Source organism: Pelophylax lessonae (genome assembly GCF_965119305.1).
Source record: "Pelophylax lessonae genome assembly, chromosome: 12".
Taxonomy (NCBI): Eukaryota; Metazoa; Chordata; class Amphibia; order Anura; family Ranidae; genus Pelophylax; species Pelophylax lessonae.
Window position 1 is genome coordinate 216,827,583 of NC_138779.1, and position 20,253 is coordinate 216,847,835.

A 20,253-nucleotide genomic window follows, 5' to 3' on the forward strand; every position below is an offset into this window, starting at 1 on the left:
TTCAAATTACCCCCTCCCAGCATAAATTCCCCCTCCTCCCAGGACAAATCCTCCCCCCTGCTGAAATCCCCCCTCTCAGCACAAATCTTTGCTCCCCCATTCCCCCAACTCAAGTGCCCCCCCAACCCCCCCTCCTAACTCAAATCCTTTACACCTAAAATCTTCCCTCCCAGTACACACACCCCCCCCCCCCCACACTTCAAATTTCCCCCTCCTAGTTCAAATTCCCCCTCTTCCCAGTACAAATCCCCCCCTCAGCAGAAATCACCCCTCTTAGCTCAAATCTTTGCTCCCGCCTAAAATTCCCCCCCCCCCAGTACACCCCCCCCCCCACACTTCAAATTTCCCCCTCCCAGCACAAATTACCCCTCCTAGCACAAATCTTCTCCCCCCCCTCCCAACATACACCCCCCCCCCCTGAAAAAAACGACACAAATCTCCTTCCCCCCCATCTCCTTGTGACCCCCCCCCCCACTTCTCACGTGATACCATGTGAGTGCCCAGGGCAGCCGACCCTCCTGCCCACCTCTTGTCCCGCCCCTGGTAATCCTAGATGGTCCAGTTCTTGCCGAAATACTGCATTAGGTAACACTGACAGTCCAAGTTTCATGACCATAGGGATCTTGGAGCCTGGAAATATAAAACATGGCATTGCCTTCACTTGATACGAGGAGAGAGCCAGAAGCAACTGCTTAGTATTTATTTAGTGTAGGGTTCAGTCTTCCAGCTCTTGCCACACAACATCCTTCTGTCCTTTTTTAATGGAATCATATAAAAATACATTACAAATATTCCATACTGTCATCATTCAGGATAAGAGGACGGTGACCGATGGGAAACAGATCACTGCGGGGAAGATTGTCTCTCGGGAGATCATCCTGGAAACGGTTCCGAGTGACAACCAGGCCACATATCGCTGCAATGCCACAAACGATGGAAAGACTATACTATCTGCAACAACCAAGATCCATGTACAGTGTAAGTGTCACCCCCCCCCCCCCCCCCCATCATACATACTATCATTCCCACCATGAAGCTACAATATATTTAGGGCCAGATTTATAAGGGGGCAAAAGAGACAATAGCCTCAGGCACCCCTAACAGAAAGGGCCCCCCTCTATACAAAAATTTTATAAAACAATATAAAAAAAAATGTATATATAAAATTATAAAAAATAAACAATAAATGTATAATAAAAAAATATTTTCTTTTAATAAATATATCTTGGAAAGTAATATTTTACCGGTCATCATCTGTAAAACTCCGGACTGGTATGTTGTATCATTTTTTTTTTTTTAATTAATTTTGGCAGCTCAAGCAAACCACACGTAGAGCACTACGACTGCGTGTGCATTGGGCATGTGTGACCTCAGAATGACGTTGTGTCATGCATTTTAACCCCTTTATGCCTAAGCCTTTTTCTGACACTTGTTGCTTACAAGTTAAAATCAGCATTTTTTGCTAGAAAATTACTTAGAAACCCCACACATTATATATATATATATATATATATATATATATATATATATATATATATTTTTTTTTTTTCCAGCAGAGACCCTAGAGAATAAAATGGTGATGGTTGCAATATTTTATGTCACACTGTATTGGCACAGCGGTATTTTAAATGCAATTTTTTTTGGAAGAAATACACTTTCATGAAAATAAACAAAAATAAAACAGTAAAGTTAGCCCAATTTTTTTGTATAATGTAAAAGATGATGTTAAATCATCAGCAAATAGATACCTAACATGTCATGCTTTAAAATTGCGCACACTCGTGGAATGGTGACAAACTGCCATACGTAAAAATCTTCATAGATGAAACTTTAAACATTTTTTAATGGTTACCTGTTTAACCACCCCTGGACCGGGAGGATCTTCCCTCTTAATGACCAGGCCATTTTTTGTGATTCGGCATTGTGTTACTTTAACAGACAATTGTGCGACGCTGTACCCAAATAAAATGTATGTGTTTTTTTTCCCCCACAAATAGAGCTTTCTTTTGGTGGTATTTGATCACCTCTGCGATTTTTATTTTTTGCGCTATAAACAAAAAAAGAGCGACAATTCCGAAAAAAAAACCAAAACAATATTTTTTACTTTCTGCTATATAACATTCCAAAAAAACAAAAACAAATTAAAAATCTATTTTTTTTTTCATCCCTTTAGGCCAATTTAGAGTTTGCTACATATTTTTGGTAAAAAAAAAAAAAGAAAATCGCAATAAGCGTATTTTAATTGGTTTTGGCAAAAGTTACAGCGTTTGCAAACGGGATAGATTTTTGGACTTTTTATTCATTTTTTTTTTTTAGTAATGGCGACGATCTGCGATTTTTATCAGGACTGCGACATTTTGTATTCTGCTACAAATTTTCGGTAAAAAAAATAAGCGTATTTTGATTGGTTTGCGCAAAAGTTATTGCATCTACAAACCAGGGGAAATACTTATGTTATTTTTATTTATTTTTTACTAGTAATGGTGGCGATCTGCGATTTTTAGCGGGACTGCGACATTGCGTCGGACAGGTCGGACCCCTAACTGACCTTTTTGACACTTCTGGGGGAGCGACCAGTGACATTACTACAGTAATCAGTGCTAAAAATATGCACTGTTACTGTAATAATGACACTGGCAGGGAAGGGGTTAACCCAGGGGCGATCAAAGGGTTAAGTGTGAGCCTAGGGGAGTGTTTTCTAACTGTATGGGGGGAGGGACTTATGAAATGATCACAGAGACCTGTTTTCCTATATAGAAGGATCACAGGAGCTCTTTGATCATTACAGAGAGAACAACGGTCTGCTGTGTTTACAATGGCAGGCCGTCCTTCTCTCTCAGTGGGCAGCGATCGCGGGTGCCTGGCGGCAATCTGTACCGTGGGTCCCATGGATGGGCATCCCCGCTGCTTAGTTGGGGCGGGCGCCTTCCGCCGCGCGCTCGCCACCAGGAGCGCTCCTGCGAACCGCTGTACAGGTATGCCGATTCGCGCAGCTCGAGCCAGCCTGCCGCAGCGGTCGACAAGTGGTTAGAGTTACAGAGGAGGTCTAATGCTGGAATTATTGCTCTCGCTCTAACGATCGTGGCGATACCTCACATGTGTGGCTTGAACACCATTTACATTTGTGGGTGTGACTTACGCTTCCACGGAGGAGTGGGGCATTTTCATTTATTTATTTTTTTATTTCTTTTATTGTATTTTTTTTATTAATTTTTTTTATCACTTTTATTGCTGTCACAAGGAATGTTAACATCCCTTGTGACAGAAATAGGCAGTGACTGGTACTCTTTTTTTGAGGGATCGGGGGTCTAAAAGACCCCCGATCCCTCCTTTGCACTTAAAAGCATTAAAAATGCCAAGCTTGTTATTTTGAATACTGTCATTTTTTTATTTAGATCTGGTGCCTTCCTGGTTTCTACATCGGAGAACCGATCAAAGCCGAAATTTTTTTAGGGTTCTGAGTAATTTTGTAGCAAAAAAAATGATGATTTTTATAGGAGAGGAATGCTGGAATTTGCCCGGTGTGAAAGCAGTTATAATGGAGTTGCATCATGTTTTTTTTTTTTTTTTTGTTTTTTTTTTGTTTTTTAGTCCCACCTATAGACGTAAAAATTACCAACGTGCCCAAGGCATATAAACGGGGCAGTAACATCACTCTGGAGTGCCGAAGTGGCAGCAGCAACCCCGAGTCCACCATAACCTGGGTGAAGCAAGGAGTCATGTGAGTTACACCACACTCCGTTCAGAAAACTAGAAGGGGCGTGTTTTATACACTTGCCCCATTTTGCCAATGCCACGAATCACGCCATGTGGCCACACATTAACCAAACCTCTGTCTGCAGTTTGAAGGGCAAGGACCAGGGGGTGAAAAACGCAGAATTTGGTGGAAAGTCGACCTCCAGCAAAGTCACGTTGAGCTTGTCCTCGGCGGACAACGGAAAACGAGTGGCCTGCGAGGCTTACAGCAATGTCCTGAAAGAGGGTGTCAACACTTTCTACAAGCTCAATGTCCTCTGTGAGTTCCGTTCTGTTTTGTATGTCTCAGACTATTAAAAATGTGAATATGAATGAAGAGCATGCAAAGTGTGAAGATGAGGAGAGATAGCCCGACACATGCCTCGCCCAGCCCATGTTAGCTGGTAAAGGGAGCCTCAACTCAGTTTATCCAGGCCATGCCCCAACGTGGGTTGCCACCCATTTGGGATTCACCCGGTCTGTTTGGGATTTGAGTCGTGTGTCCGGGTTTCAGGCCACCTGACTGTTGCTCCCCAAGTAACCAAGTACCACAACCACTGAGTCCATAGGTATGCACAAGGGACCCACCCCCATACACGAACAGGAGAGGGGAGAGGGCTTGATCTGCTCCTCCTCCCACCCCTACCCAACTGTCTGCCCACCCACACTCCAATCCCCGGCGTTCTGTGCCTCAGGAAAGGGATGTGTGGGCTGGAAGTTTAAAGCTCAGCAACTAGCAGATACATCGTGGGTAAAAGGCTGCGATGCCTGAGCCTCCATCCTCAGGTGAGTAAGCCATCCAATGTCTGTGATGGAAGTCTCCCCCCTCCCTTCTCTCTCCTCCCTCCAAATGAGTGAGAACACTTAGGTAAGGTATGCTCGATGCCTGAGCCTCCATCCTCAGGTGAGTAAGTTCACCATCCAATGTCTGTGATTGAAGTCTCCTTCCTCCCTTCTTCCTCCTCCCTCCAAATTAGTGAGAACACTAAGGTAAAGTATGCTTCGATGCCTGAGCCTCCATCCTCAGGTGAGTGAGCTCACCATCCAATGTCTGTGATGGAAGTCTCCCCCCCTCCCTTCTCTCTCCTCCCTCCAAGTGAGTGAGTACACTAAGGTAAGGTATGCTTTGATGTCTGAGCCTCCATCCTCAGGTGAGTAAGTTCCCCATCCAATGTCTGTGACTGAAGTCTCCCCCCTCCCTTCTCTCTCCTCCCTCCAAGTGAGTGAGTACACTAAGGTAAGGTATGCTTTGATGTCTGAGCCTCCATCCTCAGGTGAGTAAGCTCACCATCCAATGTCTGTGATTGAAGTCTCCCCCCTCCCTTCTCTCTCCTCCCTCCAAATGAGTGAGAACACTAAGGTAAGGTATGCTCGATGCCTGAGCCTCCATCCTCAGGTGAGTAAGTTCACCATCCAATGTCTGTGATTGAAGTCTCCTTCCTCCCTTCTTCCTCCTCCCTCCAAATTAGTGAGAACACTAAGGTAAAGTATGCTTCGATGCCTGAGCCTCCATCCTCAGGTGAGTGAGCTCACCATCCAATGTCTGTGATGGAAGTCTCCCCCCCTCCCTTCTCTCTCCTCCCTCCAAGTGAGTGAGTACACTAAGGTAAGGTATGCTTTGATGTCTGAGCCTCCATCCTCAGGTGAGTAAGTTCCCCATCCAATGTCTGTGACTGAAGTCTCCCCCTCCCTTCTCTCTCCTCCCTCCAAGTGAGTGAGAACACTTAGGTAAGGTATGCTTCGATGCCTGAGCCTCCATCCTCAGGTGAGTAAGCTCACCATCCAATGTCTGTGACTGAGGTCTCCCCCCTTCCCTTCTCTCTCCTCCCTCCAAGTGAGTGAGTACACTAAGGTAAGGTATGCTTCGATGCCTGAGCCTCCATCCTCTGGTGAGTAAGTTCACCATCCAATGTCTGTGATTGAAGTCTCCCCCCCTCCCTTCTCCCTCCTCCCTCCAAATTAGTGAGTACACTAAGGTAAGGTATGCTTCGATGCCTGAGCCTCCATGCTCAGGTGAATGAGCTCCCCATCCAATGTCTGTGACTGAAGTCTCCCCCCTCCCTTCTCTCTCTTCCCTCCAAGTGAGTGAGTACAATAAGGTAAGAGGTATGCTCGATGCCTGAGCCTCCATCCTCAGGTGAGTAAGCTCACCATCCAATGTCTGTGACTGAAGTCTCCTTCCTCCCTTCTTCCTCCTCCCTCCAAATTAGTGAGTACACTAAGGTAAGGTATGCTTCGATGCCTGAGCCTCCATGCTCAGGTGAGTGAGCTCCCCATCCAATGTCTGTGACTGAAGTCTCCCCCCTCCCTTCTCTCTCTTCCCTCCAAGTGAGTGAGTACACTAAGGTAAGGTGTAAGGGGTGCCCTGTGGACTCTGATGTAAGGGGGGCTTTGGAAACCCTAATTTAAGGGGGAACGCTGGGAACCTTGATGTAAACGGGAGGTTTGGTGAGCAGAAACCCCCTTACATTAGAGTTCCCCTATACACCAGAGTCCACAGTATTCTCCCTTAAAAATAAAAATTTGCCTTGTGCGGCTAAAGTGTTCGAGTTTGGATTAAAGAAAAGGTGGCAACCCAAGCCCCAACGCGTTTCGTTGTCGGACAAAACACGTTGGGGCGTGGCCTTGATTAATGGAACTGAGGCTGCTTTTACCGGCTAACAACCCAGGCCAGGCTAGCTGTGCGGCTTTTGGGCTATCTCTCCTCATCTTCACAGTGTGCTTTGGACCTAGATGAACCCTTCCCTAGTCTGCACCCTCACTAAGCAGCGGCATCCGTTTTACTGGACTTTGAAAGCCGGGGCCCCTAATCATTAACCCGGGGTCACACTTCCAGTTGTGGCTATGGGACAGGAAATAAAGGGAAATCCCCCCCCCCCCAATGGAACAGGTTGGGATATCCCCAACTTGATAGGGGTTAAAACACATTTCCCATCCCTGGGTGGCTACACTCAGTCCTCCACTGCATCTATGGAGGGAGTCATGGTTATCACCCCAGGCTGCTCTCCTGGTATGGACTACAAATATGTCCGTATCCCTCCATCTCCATTAAAGGAGAGGCAGGGCAATTGGTATGTTCAGCTATAAAGCTAGAGAGGAGGAAGATACTCTTCTGTGCAGCTCATAGAAAGTGACGAGGACACAGCATTTCTTCCAGATCTACAGGCGTTTTCTGTATTTTCTGAAAATGTTCCTAGCTTAAAAAAAAGGAAAACTAATGCAGCCACCACATCTAAGGACTGTTAGCTGCAATGTATCCCCCTGAGCAGTGTGCAGGGATAAGTGACTTCTATTCTTCTCATTGTTTCAGTTCCTCCAGAGTTCACCGATGATCAGCCGAAGGTTGTCCAGGCTGTGGAGCACGGAGCGGCTCTAATCCCCGTCCATATCAGGGCCAACCCAGCCGAGGTCACCTACAACTGGACCCGCTGGAGGGAGACGCTCAACAGAGGTGAGGAACCCATCAACCAACACATCAACTACTTTCTATTTCTTTCTTTCTTTCTTTCTTTCTATCTATCTATCTATCTATCTATCTATCTATCTATCTATCTATCTATCTATCTATCTATCTATCTATCTATCTATCTATCTATCGATCTATCTATCTATCTATCTATCGAGATGCACTTGTCTCACTGAGAATCTACTGTACATCTTTATTTTTTTTTTCTTCCTTTCTTCTGCATATCTATCTGTAATCTATTTCTTTCTTTCTTAGTTTCTTTCTCCAGCTATCATATCTATCTATCTATCTATCTATCTATCTATCTATCTATCTATCTATCTATCTATCTATCTATCTATCTATCTAGTCATAGAGATGCAGTTGTCTCTATCTGTAATCTATTTCTTTGTTTATTTTTTTCTTTCTTTCTTCTGCATATCTATCTATAATCTAGTTCTTTATATCTTTTCTATGCACATCTATATCTTTCTTCTATCTATCTATCTATCTATCTATCTATCTATCTATCTATCTATCTATCTATCTATCTATCTATCTATCTATCTATCTATCTATCTATCTATCTATCTATCTATCTATCTATCTATCTATCTATCTATCTATCTATCTATCTATCTATCTATCTATCTATCTATCTATCTATCTATCTATCTGTCTATCTATCTCCATCTTTCTTTAATTCTTTCTTTCACGGGAGTTCACCAAAACATACATAAACACCGGTATGAATGCACACATCAGTCTGAATGGCTCCTGTACTGTCTGTATATTTATATATTTGAAACAAAATTGAAAATTTTTTTTCTATACATGGCGGATATCCTGCTGACCCATTCCATTAAAGGACGGTGTGGTCCTGCCAGGAGACAGCAAGAGGGCTGACAATGTACAATAGCTCAGGCAATAGACTGCTGACACCTGCCTGGCCGGTCTGAGCACAGTCTGTAATATCCTGAAGAGGAAAATGATCTGGGAATCATTTTCCTGGAAACTCTTATTATAATTCTTTCATGGTGTTCCTTCTTGTTGTTACAGAAGCGCCAGCACAGAAAGTAATGAGTTACGGCCCGGCGGGGACACCTAAAGTTTGCACAACAGCGAGTAAACAGTTACCTCGCTTTCTGTGTTAAAGTACATAGACTGCTCCATTATTCCTTGTGAATTAAACAAGAGCAGCTCCATTGTTCTATCATGCATTATTTAAACCTTCTGAAAACCCTCTTTGTAATACAATCTTATTGCAATGTATTGCCTGGAGGTATTGTTCCCAGTGCTAATGGAGATGAATGAAATGAACTAATCTCAATCTGCAGAGAGCGACAGTGACATCTTGAGGATAAAAGGAAGTATTACATGGCATTAAATACAGCGGAAAGAACACACTCAGTCCTCCTCCATATAATACAATTCAGTTCATTTATAGGTAACTAACCAATGGACATTAAACGAATATTGCCTTCACGTTAAATAAGAGATAAATTTACTTTTAAAAGTTCCTTTATCTATATTAATTACAAGATATATTTATACTTCGCAATTGCAGAATACTGTATAGAGAGAGATAGAAAGACAGACAGACATTAAAGCCTCGTACACACGCAACGATTGTTGGACGTAAATTTTCGGCCAACGTCCGATTGGCCGATTGTCGGCTTGTTAGTATGATGATTCCGACAACCGACTGCGACTTTTCGGGCCGAACAAAATCTGGTGTGCATGCTATAAAATTTTTGTTGGCCGTCACCACAACGGCTGATTTTTCGTCAGTCAGTACAGATTTCGGCAGACAAACATCAGATGAGCAAGACTGGGCATGCTCAGAGAAGAAAAAACACACGGAAAGTTAACCATCACATGACATCACTTCTGAAGTTGGTTGTTGTTGGCCGAGAAAATTCGTGTGCAGTCTAGAGCACATTTCAACCAACACAACAACACTGGACAAAAGACGGCCGATCGGTCGGCCAACAATCGTTGAGTGTGTACGAGGCTTTAGACTCACAGACAGACATTTAGACAGACAGACAGACATTTAGACACACAGACAGACTAAAGTGCACATTATGCGGCAGTAACTTAATATATACAACATGCAGACATGATCGGAAGGTTCAGTTGGGTTGACCAACTATCAGAATGGGCAAAATGCTTTATCTAACCAATTTTGAACACACGTTATTTGTTGGTGAGAGATGTGGTGGTTGGAATATCTCAGAACCTTCCAATCCCCTGGGATTTTCGATGTCTTTTGGGTTTAAAAGTGATAGGGTGCAAAAACAGTCCAACTATAGATAAGACAAAGAATAGATAGATAGATAGATAGATAGATAGATAGATAGATAGATAGATAGATAGATAGATAGATAGATAGATAGATAGATAGATAGATAGATAGATAGATAGATAGATAGATAGATAGATATTATGGGAGATAGATAGATAGATAGATAGATAGATAGATAGATAGATAGATAGATAGATAGATAGATAGATAGATAGATAGATAGATAGATAGATAGATAGATAGATAGATAGATAGATAGATAGATAGATAGATAGATAGATAGATAGATAGATAGATAGATAGATAGATAGATAGATCAGGGAGTATCTCAGAATTGTGGAAGATGTTGGTACTATACAATGAATAATAATAATTTCTCTCTTACAGAGGGAGCTTACAGACATCACCTACGTGGAGCCGGCGCTCTGGAAATTTGGAACGTGAGCCGCGCTGATTCTGGGGACTACACTGTGACCTGTGGGAACGCAGAGGGCAAAAACAGCACAGTGGTGACCCTAGACGTACATTGTAAGAACCTATCTGCTATATGGAGAGCAATGGTCCTTTGATACAATGTGTGATCCATTAATATTATGCGTGATCCTTTAATACTTTGTGTGATCCATTGCCACTATGTGTGATCCACTGATTCTATGTGTGATCCACTGATACTATGTGTGATCCATTGATGCTATGTGTGATCCATTGATTCCATGTGTGATCCACTGATACTATGTGTGATCCACTGATACTATGTGTGATCCATTGATGCTATGTGTGCTCCATTGATGCTATGTGTGATCAATTGATACATTGTAAGAACCTATCTGCTATATGGAGAGCAATGGTCCTTTGATACAATGTGTGCTCCATTAATATTATGCGTGATCCTTTAATACTTTGTGTGATCCATTGCTACTATGTGTGAACCATTGCCACTATGTGTGATCCACTAATTCTATGTGTGTTCCATTGATGCTATGTGTGATCCCTTGATTATGTGTGTGATCCACTGATACTAGTGTGATCCATTGTCACTATGTGTGATCCACTGATTCTATGTGTGTTCCATTGATGCTATGTGTGATCCATTGATTCCATGTGTGATCCACTGATACTATGTGTGATCCATTGATGCTATGTGTGCTTCATTGATGCTATGTGTGATCCATTGATACTAGAGAATCAAATGGTTTTAGACTATTTTATCTTCAGGTCGTATGTTACTTATTCATAGAGAAGAGAGTGAAACAGGAAAACACCCCATTATGGCCACCAGATGGCACTGTAATTATCAGCTCCATCTGGTGAACTCGTGCAGTGTTTTCCTAATTCACACTACTGTATAAAGGAGATTCGACCTGGAGAAAAAATAGCCAAATAACATTTGATTTTGACCAAATTCACACAGAACAATTATACATGCAGTTTCACAGGACGGATAGCTCTGCAATTTTTATTTTTTTTATATATAAAATCCCCCATAGTGTTTAATTACAGCGAGAGTCTAAGTTGCCTCTCATGGAATAACCTTCTGTGTCCTCCAAAGACTCTCCTACTATTCGTAGCCTTGGGGACCCCACAGAGGTGGATTTGGGGGGCCGAGCGGAGATTGTGTGCACAGCTGATGCCAATCCGGCCACAGACAGCATGTTCCAGTGGAGGTGGTTGGTAAGCGACATCTCCCCATTTTTGAATGAGAGTTTTAAGGGCGGGGCTGGGAATCATTTTTCTGAACAAGCTCTGGAGTAGGTGTTCCCAGAACACCAGGTTGTAGGCAATGCTAAGATGCAAAATGAAGCTTCTGGCCAAGTGGTGCGCTTTTTCAGGGGCGTATCTACCACGAGGCAAACAAGGTGTTTGCCTTGGACGGCACTTTACAGGGGAGCGGCGCCGCCCCTGAGGCAGAAGGTACACTAATTAAGACTGCAGAGAACAGGGGCGGGCTGGGCCACCGATCTGATGCCCCAGAAAAGGGCGCCGCAGTCTGTGCCACTTTACTAACTGACAGTATTAATCCTGGGTGGCTGAGACCTGTAGCTTGCTCCACCTTCACAGCTGGCTCTAATGCCCACTGGTTGCTAGGGCTGCGGCGCCTGCCATCTAGCAACCAGTGACATCACGTTCCCGCCCTAATGCAGAGAGAGGCCGAGGCCCCAGCATTCAAAGTGGAGGAGCATTTACCTTCCTTTGCGCCTAGTACTTTAGCTCCACCCACCTCCTCCATCTTCTCCAGTAGCACAGCATGATTAGCAGGAAGGGAAAGGAAAGGGAACCACCAGAACTCATTTGAGAGCAACCCTCAAAACTCTGAAGTGAGGGATGGATTGGAATCCGTGTGTGTCATGAGGAGACCCATACAATGAGGAGGGGTTCATGCTGGGACCCTCCCCCCAAAAAAGTGTAGGACTACAGGTCCCAGCATGAACCCCTCAGAGCTGAGGATGTGACCCCCCCAGCTATTGAAGGACTACAGGTCCCAGCATGAACCCGTGAGATCTAAGGGGCCACATCCTTAGATCTCAGGGGGTCACATCCTTAGATCTAAGGGGATAATGCTGGAACTTGTATTCCTTCACTTTTTTGTCACATCCTTAGATCTCAGAGATTAAAGCTGGGACTTGTAGTCCTTCAAAAAAAAAATTATTTTGGGGGGGGTCACATCTTTAGATCTAAGGGGACTTGTAGACCTTCAATTATGGAGGGGTTCACATCCTTAGATCTAAGGGGTTCATGCTGGGACTTGTAGTCCTTCACTTTTAAGGGGGTGGGTTACATCCTTATATCTCAGGGGTTAATTGTGGGACTTGTAGTCCTTCAATTTAGGGGTGTCACATCCTTAGATCTAAGGGTTTCATGCTGAGACTCGTAGTCCGTGCAGTTTTGAAGAGAGTCACATCCTTAGATCTAAAAGGTTCATGCTGGGACTTGTAGTTCTTCACTTCTTCTTGGGGAAGGGGGGGGAAACATCCTTAGATCAAAGAGTACTTGTACACCTTCATTTTTGGAGGGGGTTACATCCTTAGATCTAAGGGGTTAATGCTGAGACTTGTAGTCCTTCACTTTTGAGTGGGGTGTCACATCCTTAGACCTAAGGGGTTTATGCTGGGACTTGTAGTCCTTCACTTCTTCTTGGGGAAGGGGGGGGAAACATCCTTAGATCAAAGAGTACTTGTAGACCTTCATTTTTGGAGGGGGTTACATCCTTAGATCTAAGGGGTTAATGCTGAGACTTGTAGTCCTTCACTTTTGAGGGGGTGGGTCACATCCTTAGATCTCAGGGGTTAAAGCTGGGAATGCAATTTAGGGGTGTCAAATCCTTAGATCTAAGGGGTTCATGCTGGGACTCGTAGTCCTGGCAGTTTTGAAGAGAGTCACATCCCTAGAGCTAAAAGGTTCATGCTGGGACTAGTAGTTCTTCACTTTTGAGGGGGGGGGGGTGTCACATCCTTAGACCTCAGGGGTTCATGCTGGGACTTGTAGTCCTTCACTTTTTCTTGGGGGGGGTTGTCACATCCTTAGATCTCAGAGATTCATGCTGTGACTTGTAGGCCTTCAATTTTTTTTCCTTTTTTGGGGGGGGGGGTCCCATCCTTAGATCTCAGGGGTAATGCTTTGACTCTCCCAAAAGTGAAGGACTTCAAGTCCCAGCATAAGCCCCTCAGAGCTGAGAATGTGACCCCCCCCCCCAACTAGTGAAGGTCTACAAGTCCAAGCATAAGGTGGAGCCTAAAGAGGAAGGGGTGGAGTTTACAGATGAAGGGGTGTATCTTAGACAGGAAGAGGTGGGGAAAATTTAGATGGGGGTGCCAAATTTTAGTCTTGCCTAGGGCAGCACAAAACCAAAAAATACCCCTGCGCTTTTCCTTATTATATCGCTATATTGTATAGTTTACCCGGAAATACTTTGTAAGAAAGTCAGACAGTTGAGTGGCGTCTGTTACCCATTGACAGGGAGATGAAGAGCGGGATCTGTCCGGTCTGGAGCGACAAGATGACGGTCTTACCGGACGTCTGATTATCAGCGAAGCCAAGAGGTCAGATGCTGGACGTTACGAGTGCGCAGTAGATAACGGGGTGCCACCAGCTGTAAGAGCCGATGCTCGATTGATTGTGCGCTGTAAGTACATTTTCATTTTATTATAATATATATTATATATGCTTGTTCTGGGTCAAAGACTTTGCAAGTCAGAGCCAGCCAGGGCAGAGCTTCATTAATTTGTATTTTTTATATCTGCCTGGAGTATCACTTTAAATGTCCTTCTTCCTGCAGTTAAGCCAGAGATACAGAAGGGGGTGCACCTGAGTAAAGTGGCTGTACCAGGAGATGGGAAGAGCTCTACTGGCCTTGTCTGCAAAGCTGAGGGTATTCCGACCGTCTCATTCAGCTGGGCAAAAAACGGAGTGACTCTGGATTTCAAGAACCCCAGGTAACCATCTTGCAATGTGTTTTTTAGGGTTGTTTGCCGGCTGGAACTTCACATTGTCGCTAGGGTTCACTAGACTCAGTACAGCGTTGATTCTGGTCCTTTAGTGCTTTCCAGCCCTGAAGAAGGGGGAGTCCTATCTGAAACGTGTTTGCTGGATCTGATACTCTTAAGCAATAAAGGTTCCAAAATACTTTTTAGGTGAACATTTGTACTAAGTGCTCCTTAATACACCTCCAAGAGTTCAGTGATATAAATGTCACGATAAAATGGGTAACAGCCTAGGACCAAAACAAGATCTATAACTTCACCATAGCTCAAAGGTCCATACTTTCACCATGGATCCAAGGTTCATGCCTTCACCATGGATCCAAGGTTCATACCTTCACAATGGATCCAAGGTTCATACCTACACCATGGATCCAAGGTCCATAACTTCACCATGAATCCAAGATGAATACCTTCACAATTGATTCAAGGTTCATACTTTCACCATGGATCCAAGATCCATACCTTCACTATGGTTCCACGGTCCATAACTTCACAATGGTTCAAATGTCCATACCTTCACCATGGATCCAAGGTCCATACTTTTACCATGGATCCAAGGTCCATAACTTCACCATAGATTCAAGGTCTATACCTTCGCCATGGATCCAAGGTCCATAACTTCATGATAGATCCAAAGTCCATAACTTCACCATGGTTCCAAGGTCCATAACTTCACCATGGTTCCAAGGTCCATAACTTCACCATGGTTCCAAGGTCCATAACTTCACCATGGTTCCAAGGTCCATAACTTCACCATGGATCCAAGGTCCATACCTTCACCATGGATCAAAGGTCCATACCTCTACCATGGATCCAAGGTCCATACCTTTACCATGGATCCAAGGTCCATACCTTCACCATGGATCCAAGGTCCATACCTTCCCCATGGATCCAAGGTCCATGACTTCACCATGGATCCAAGGTGCATACCTCTACCATGGATCCAAGGTGCATACCTTCACTATGGATCCAAGGTCCTTAACTTCATCTTGGATACAAGGTCCATACCTTCACCATGGATCCAAGGTCCATACCTCTACCATGGATCCAATGTGCATACCTTCACCATGGATCCAAGGTCCTAAACTTCACCATGAATCCAAGGTCCATACCTTCACCATGGATCCAAGGTCCATACTTTCACCATCTATCCAAGGTCCATACTTTCACCATGGATTCAAGATCCATAACTTCACCATAGATCCAAGGTCCATACCTTCACCATGGATCCAATGTCCATGACTTCACCATGGATCCAAGGTCCATACCTTCACCATGGATCCAAGGTCCATACTTTCACCATGGATCCAAGGTCCATACTTTCACCATGGATCCAAGGTCCATAACTTCACCATAGTTCCAAGGTCTATACCTTCACCATGGATCCAATGTAAATGACTTCATCATGAATCCAAGGTCCATACCTTCACCGTGGATCCAAGGTTCATGTCTTCACCATGGATCCAAGGTGCATACCTTCCCCATGGATCAAAGGTCCTTAACTTCATCATGGATTTAAGGTCCATACCTTCACCATGGATCCAAGGTCCTCAACTTCATCATGGATCCAAGGTCCATACCTTCACCATGGATCCAAGGTTTATTACTTCACCATGGATCCAAGGTGCATACCTTTACCATGGATCCAATGTTCATGTCTTCACCATGAATCCAAGGTGCATACCTTCCCCATGGATCCAAGGTCCTTAACTTCATCATGGATCCAAGGTCCATACCTTCACCATGGATCCAAGGTCTATACCTTCACCATGGATCCAAGGTGCATACCTTCACCATGGATCCAAGGTCCTTAACTTCACTATGAATCTAATTTCCTTACATTCAACAAGGATCCAAGGTCCATACCTTGGAGAACATAATCTACTGTATATTTTTATATCACCAACCTTATTGGTTCAGCACTATAACATACCTACCAGACTAAGAAAATAAATGTGTAATTTGTATTTTCTAGGTATCTGACCATAAAAATAAATAAAATATTAATTTTGGTACGTGTTCCTCGGAGTTGCTGAGAAGGTTGCCCTTTCAATGAGTATCTGACGATGGTTGTATAGTCTCTTTTATGACCATGACACGGATGTCTCTCGTAGGTACTCCGTCCAGACGTCCCATGAGCAATGGGTTCACACCAGCACACTGATTATTGCTAACGTTAGTGCGGTTCATGACTACGCCATCTTCACCTGCACAGCGGCCAACGCCCTCGGATTGGACACCTTCTCCATCCATCTCGTCAGCACTAGTAAGACCAAATCTCAAGCTGTATGAAACAATAACATGTTCCTCCATATGATGCATGTGTATAATTGCATATGATTTATTGCTACATATGATTGCTCTCAGAGACCTTGTAGCATGTTGAACGGTCTCTATGAAGCTTAGAGGGAATGTATAGGTAGGCTTTACAATTTATTTTTATCATCTAGCTCCTCCCACCTTAGCCTGATTGTCCCTGATCTGCCTCTTTCATTCATTGGATTTCAGTTCTTTCATTGGAGGCTCTGCATCACAAGTGGGTGGGTTGCATTCAAATTCAGCCTGTCTAGGGCCACCCACCCCTCTAGACTGACACCAACCTATCGAGGCATTTTGATATTTGCATAACCCCTCCCAAGAGCCATCCCACGGCATGCATCAGGGCTTAGGCTTTTGAAAGAATTACTTAACCAGGGCGCTGTGATGTCTTCAGGAAGCTATGAACAACATCCTGCTAGCCCCTCCTACCAGCCATGATCTGCCTGCATTGCATTGAAAAGCACAGATACACAGTGATAAACTTCAGCTTAAAGATTTTTCTTTTCCTCTTGTGTTATCCAGGTCGACCGGACCCTCCATCGGATCTGAAAGTCCTCAGTTTCAAGCAAAATTCTGTCACTTTGGGGTGGAGTGCTGGGTTTGATGGAGGACTGGAGCAGAAGTTCCGAGTGAGGTGAGTGATGATTTGCTTTTATCTGCAGTGGCAATTACATAAAAAGAGGCCATCCTTACTGTATATTATATGATGGAGAATGCCACGGGAGGAGGAGGTGGAGCACTGAGGAGTGGGCAGGAATAGACAATCCTAAGGCTCCATGCACACAGGGCATCATAAAAACGAGCTCCAAAGCTGTTTCTTGACGCCAGGAAAAAGCAGCTGTAAAAACGTGCTTTCAGTAGCTTTTTCCATTTGCGTTATTGCACGTTTAGCCATGTAGCTTTTAGCAGCGTTTTTTCTGCCTCCATTCAAAATCAATGGTTCCCTATGGGAGCCTATTGATTAGAATGGAAGGCGCACCGCAAGTCGGATAAGGATGATCCGACTTGCGGTGCGACTTGCGCTGTGAGAATCTTAAGGGGGAACTCCACGCCAAAATGGGGAAAAAAACAGCGTGGAGTTCCCCCCCAGGTTCCAAACCAGGCCCTTGGGGTCTGGTATTGAATTTGAGGGTAGCCCCACGCCGAAAAAACGGGGTGGGGTCCCCCCCAAAATCCATACCAGACCCTTATCCGAGCATGCAGCCCGGCAGGTCAGGAAAGGGGAGGGGACGAGCAAGCGGCCCCACCCCCCTTGGACCATACCAGGACACACGCCCTCAACATGGGGGGGGGGTGTGGGTGTTTTGGGCCAGGGGGGGCTCTGCACCCCCCAGCTCAAAGCACCTTGCCCCCATGTTGATGAGGACAAGGGCCTCATCCCCACAACCCTGGCTGGTGGTTGTGGGGGTCTGCGGGCAGGGGGCTCATCGGAATCTGGAAGCCCCCTTTAACAATGGTGGCCCCCCAGTTCCTGGACCCCCTCCCTATGTGAATGGGTATGGGGTACATTGTACCCCTACCCATTCACCCCATAATAGGCAGTGTATGTAAATAATGACAGGAGACATTTTGAAAAAGTTTAATAAAAATATTCATCCGGTCTTCTCCTCTCCGGGCTTCTCCTCTCCGCTCTTCTGCCCTCCGCTCTTCTGCCCTCCGCTCTTCTGCTCTCCGCTCTTCTGCTCTTCTGCTCTTTTGCCTCCTCTGGTCTTCTTCTTCCTCCGGTCCTGCTCCGACGCTGTCCCCGGTGAATATGCCGGTCTCCGGTCTCTGCAGCTTATTATATAGCCATTAGGGGCGTGGCCTCCCAGTGACATCACCGAGAGGCCCCGCCCCCTTATGTCACCGACGAAAAGCTGTCCGTGAACTTTTTCTTACCCAATAGAGAGGTCACAGCACAAATGAACCCCACCTCCCTTCATGTAATGGTACAAACATGTTTTTTCTTTCAGGTATCGGTGGAGCGGAGTGGACAGTTACATGTATGTGGATGTTTTCCCACCCCAGTCCACGGTGTTCTCTATTACAGGCCTAAAGGGCAGCACCACCTATAATTTCTCAGTCAATGCCATTAACGTGTTGGGAGACAGCGACTACGCAGATGGAGATGCCGTCATGACGGTCACCACACAAGGTTACCCATGGAAGCGGGATGAGGAGTTTCTAATACAAAATGCTTTCCTTTTCTAGGACAACATTCTGTACTGACAGTCTGTCAAAGTTTGGCTTTCCGAAATTGGCTTTCTAATTTTGGCAAACCAAAATTTGATGTTGCCAGAACACAATCCATGCACAAAAATAACTGTGTGTTTAACAGGTTCTCTTTACTGACCCTGGGCACATTATTGGAAGGCTGGGTAAACATATAGCGGAGACCACCTTCTAAGCAGTTCCTCCTGGGAGGATGACCACCATGTGAGAAACTTTATGATTGGCTAGCTATCTGTGTCATAGACAGCAAGGGGTGACCTCAGGCTAAATGGTAGTCTTCAGTACAGGTAGATGTGCTTGGAAGATGTTTCCTGTTGAATCGTTACTTGATTTTCGACTTTAAGACCTCAAAAATAGGGGGGAAATGGGGTGTCTTTCTGACATACATTGCCACCCAAAGTTTAATTCTCCTCCTTGGTCACTAGGTCACACCCCCAAGGATGTTAGTCTCCATAAAGATCATTTGTTGGTTGTCCCAATTTGTCTAAGCCTTCTTCCCTACAGGCAGATCTGCTTGGAAGGTGTTCTTGTTTTTTTCTTTACCTAAACGCTCAATTATGCACTTAATGACCTGAAACACTTCCACCCACAATTTTATCCTCCTCCTTCACCACTGGGTCACACCCCCGAGGAGACGTGTTCTAAGAGGACTATTGTTTTCAGAAAGGTTTGATGATTAAACTTTGACCTTTAACTTACAGAATAAAAGGACTGTCAAGTGTAGACCAGTCTGATCAATTTAACCAATACTGGCGCCTGTGGTATTCTCCTTCCAGATGATTTGTCAGTTGTCCCAAGTTTTTAAAAAAATGAACCTGAAGCCACTGCCTTTGACAACTTGGGACAACTGACAAATCATCTGGAAGGAGAATACCACAGGCGCCAGTATTGGTTAAATTGGTCAGACTGGTCTACACTTGACAGTCTTTTAATTCTGTAAGTTGAAGGTCAAAGTTTAATCATCAAACCTTTTTGAAAACAATAGTCCTCTTAGAACACGTCTCCACGGGGGTGTGACCCAGTGGTGAAGGAGGAGGATAAAATTGTGGGTGGAAGTGTTCTTCCCTACAGGTAAATTTGCTTGGAAGGTGTTCTTTTACCCAGTTGCTCAGACTGTCACTTAATGACCTTCTATATCGCCACTCACAATTTTATTCTCCTCCTTGACCGCTAAGCCACACCCCCGAGGAGACATATTCTGAGAGGATTATTATTTTTGAAAAGGTTTGATGATTAAACTTTGACTTTCAACATACAAAATGGAAAGGCTATCAAGCGTAGACAAGATTTTTGACCAAATGAACAATTACTGGGGTCTGTGCTATTCTCCATCAAGATGTTTCACTAGCTAGATTTCTGTCAAGGCCAGTGAGTAAGTGGCTTCAGGTTAATGGTGCTCTTTGCAGGCAGATCTGCTTGAAAAGTATTCTTGTTTTTTTCTTTACCCAACCACTCAGTCTGTTATTGAATGACCTGATATATTAACTCCCACAACTTCCTCTCAGACCGCTAGGTCACTCCCCTGAAGAGCTGTATTCTGAGATGAGATTTTTTTTAAAAACGGTTTGGCAGTTAGATTTTGATCGACAATATATAAATTGAAACCTTTTCTGACCAATTTAACGATAAAGAAGGTTTGTGTTATTCTCCTTTCAGAGGACCTCCAACCAGAGACCCCGAAACCAGAGGCAACACCGGCTGCACCACAGGCAGGTGAGAGACCAAGATAGGATCGGCGACCATATGTGACTGTGGGG

At 44.5% G+C, this 20,253-nt stretch overlaps 1 protein-coding gene across 1 annotated transcript in view; it reads left to right on the plus strand.

Annotated features, from left to right (window-relative positions):
- The window catches only part of NPHS1 (NPHS1 adhesion molecule, nephrin), a gene marked incomplete at its 5' end in the record, with an annotated part of 65,613 nt that overhangs the window by 38,406 nt on the left and 6,954 nt on the right, over positions 1 to 20,253 (plus strand). Inside the window, 12 exons of the mRNA XM_082274794.1 lie at positions 813 to 978; positions 3,592 to 3,721; positions 3,843 to 4,015; positions 7,046 to 7,186; positions 9,876 to 10,016; positions 11,038 to 11,159; positions 13,443 to 13,608; positions 13,762 to 13,918; positions 16,081 to 16,232; positions 16,808 to 16,919; positions 18,238 to 18,419; positions 20,153 to 20,209. Coding sequence (XP_082130920.1) covers positions 813 to 978; positions 3,592 to 3,721; positions 3,843 to 4,015; positions 7,046 to 7,186; positions 9,876 to 10,016; positions 11,038 to 11,159; positions 13,443 to 13,608; positions 13,762 to 13,918; positions 16,081 to 16,232; positions 16,808 to 16,919; positions 18,238 to 18,419; positions 20,153 to 20,209 — 1,699 coding nt within the window. The remainder of the gene's footprint in view (positions 1 to 812; positions 979 to 3,591; positions 3,722 to 3,842; positions 4,016 to 7,045; positions 7,187 to 9,875; positions 10,017 to 11,037; positions 11,160 to 13,442; positions 13,609 to 13,761; positions 13,919 to 16,080; positions 16,233 to 16,807; positions 16,920 to 18,237; positions 18,420 to 20,152; positions 20,210 to 20,253) is intronic.